This window comes from Nematolebias whitei, chromosome 5 (genome assembly GCF_014905685.2).
Source record: "Nematolebias whitei isolate Nwh7 chromosome 5, NemWhi1, whole genome shotgun sequence".
Lineage (NCBI taxonomy): Eukaryota > Metazoa > Chordata > Actinopteri > Cyprinodontiformes > Rivulidae > Nematolebias > Nematolebias whitei.
This window is the reverse complement of record NC_056502.1, coordinates 18,434,280-18,436,166: the sequence shown is the minus strand read 5'-3', so window position 1 is coordinate 18,436,166 and position 1,887 is coordinate 18,434,280. Positions and strand designations below refer to the sequence as shown.

At 36.7% G+C, this 1,887-nt stretch overlaps 1 protein-coding gene across 1 annotated transcript in view; it reads right to left on the bottom strand.

Annotated features, from left to right (window-relative positions):
* The window catches only part of LOC119410053 (prostate-associated microseminoprotein-like), a 2,641-nt gene that overhangs the window by 303 nt on the left and 451 nt on the right, over positions 1-1,887 (bottom strand). Inside the window, exon 2 of the mRNA XM_037676957.1 lies at positions 373-481. Within this exon, the coding sequence (XP_037532885.1) occupies positions 373-481 (109 nt within the window). The remainder of the gene's footprint in view (positions 1-372; positions 482-1,887) is intronic.

Here is a 1,887-nt window from a genome sequence, read left to right as displayed (position 1 = left end):
GTGTGTGTGTGTGTGTGTGTGTGTGTGTGTGTGTGTGTGTGTGTGTGAGAGAGAGTTTGTGTGTGTGTGTGTGTGTCTTTGTATATGTTACCTTGTAAGGCCCATTTTTCCAACACATACCACTATGAGGACCAACTGCCCCTTATGTGGCCCAAAGCCCGGGCCCCATAAGAAGAAGTGCCATTGGTGGGTTAGGGTTTAGGTTTAGAGGTATGTACTGGTAATAGTTAGGTTTAGGGTAAGGGTCAGGGTTAGGTTATAGAAATTAATGAAAAATTAATGGAAGTCAATGCAACGTCACTGTAAAGATAGCAAGGCAAATGTGAATGGGTGTGGGTGTGTGTGTGTGTTTGCATGACAAAATAAACTCACAGGTCACAGCATCCAACTCCAAAGGGCTCCATGCAAACACACTGGTAGCAGTCGTTGGTCATCCAGCTCTGTCCAACCCCAAACACCTGCCCCATGTGTTCACAGCTCGCTGGACATAAAACAAACAAACAAACAAACAAACAAACAAACAAACAAACAAACAAACAGACAGACAGACAGACATACAGACAAGGAAACAAACAAGAGGTTCAGGTTCTTTACATAGATGAAAGTGCAAAAGTGTAATGTAAGGCAGGTTGTTGCAACATATAATCAAATCATATAAATAAATCACAAGCTCATTTTTAATGACAATTTTAAATATTATCATTGCCAGTATCTTTTTTTACTTGATTTTTTTGTTGCATTTTGGTAGTCGTGTTCATTGTTAGGCTTATCTCTTTTTGTTATTGTTTATTTTCTGTGTTCTGTGCCGTCAGTTTGTTTTCCTCAGATTAGCTCCAGCTCCTCAGTCCTGTTACGTCCACTCACACCTGTCTCATTAAACTCAGTTGTCTCTAATAATCTCATCAGCCCCAATCCTTATCGTTCCACCTCCCTCATCAGTCCAACATCGTGTGTGTTTGACACCATGTTCACTTTGTCTCCTCTGTGTCTCCTTGAGTTTTTTGTAAGCTGCCATCAGAGCTGTTTGTTTTATTTAAATCAAATTTTTTTTTTTTTATCTCAGGCTCCTCGTGTCAGTCTGCATTCTTGGGTTATTATAACCTCAAAAAAACATAACAATTGATAACATTCTTGTTAGTCAGAATAAAAGCTAAAGATAACTAGGAAAACATTTCATAATAAAACAAAATTTGAGTTGGGGAAAAATCAAATTTGTAATGCTGCATCTAAAAATCTTTATAAAGGTTTTCAGTGTTATCTTAACTTTTAATGGTAACAATGTTTTTTTTTTCTTTTTAGATATCTATATTTCAGTTCTTTCCAGTAACAATATAAGATTTCAGATATTCAGGGCACTATTTGTCCAATCTACAGTCAACACTTCAGATATCCCAAACACAATTTTTGAAGCAAATTACATCCCAGTTTTTCTTCACATGTAGTAGACTTTCAGATCCAGATGCAAACTAACTAAAATGAAGTGTGAACACACCTGAAACAAAACCTACATTTTAGACATCTACAATCTCATTGTTTACAGTTGTAAGTTTCATTTAATCTGTTTTTATTTCAATACAATGTCTCATCGAGCTTTTGATGCTTTTGTTGCTGGAAAAATGTCCAGATTTAAAAAAATGAATACTGCATATATTTCTTGGGAACTTTACTGTGTAAAATGTTTTGCTTTTGCACAGAGAACATGCACACTCCACCCAGAAAGGTTCCTGGCTGGGATTTGAACCAGTGACCTTCTCACTGAGGGGCGACCACTACCAACTGAGCCACCGTGCGCTGTTTAAATGGACAAATGACAAATTTCTATCAGCTGATAAACACATTAATAGATAGATAGATAGATAGATAGATAGATAGATAGATAGATAGATA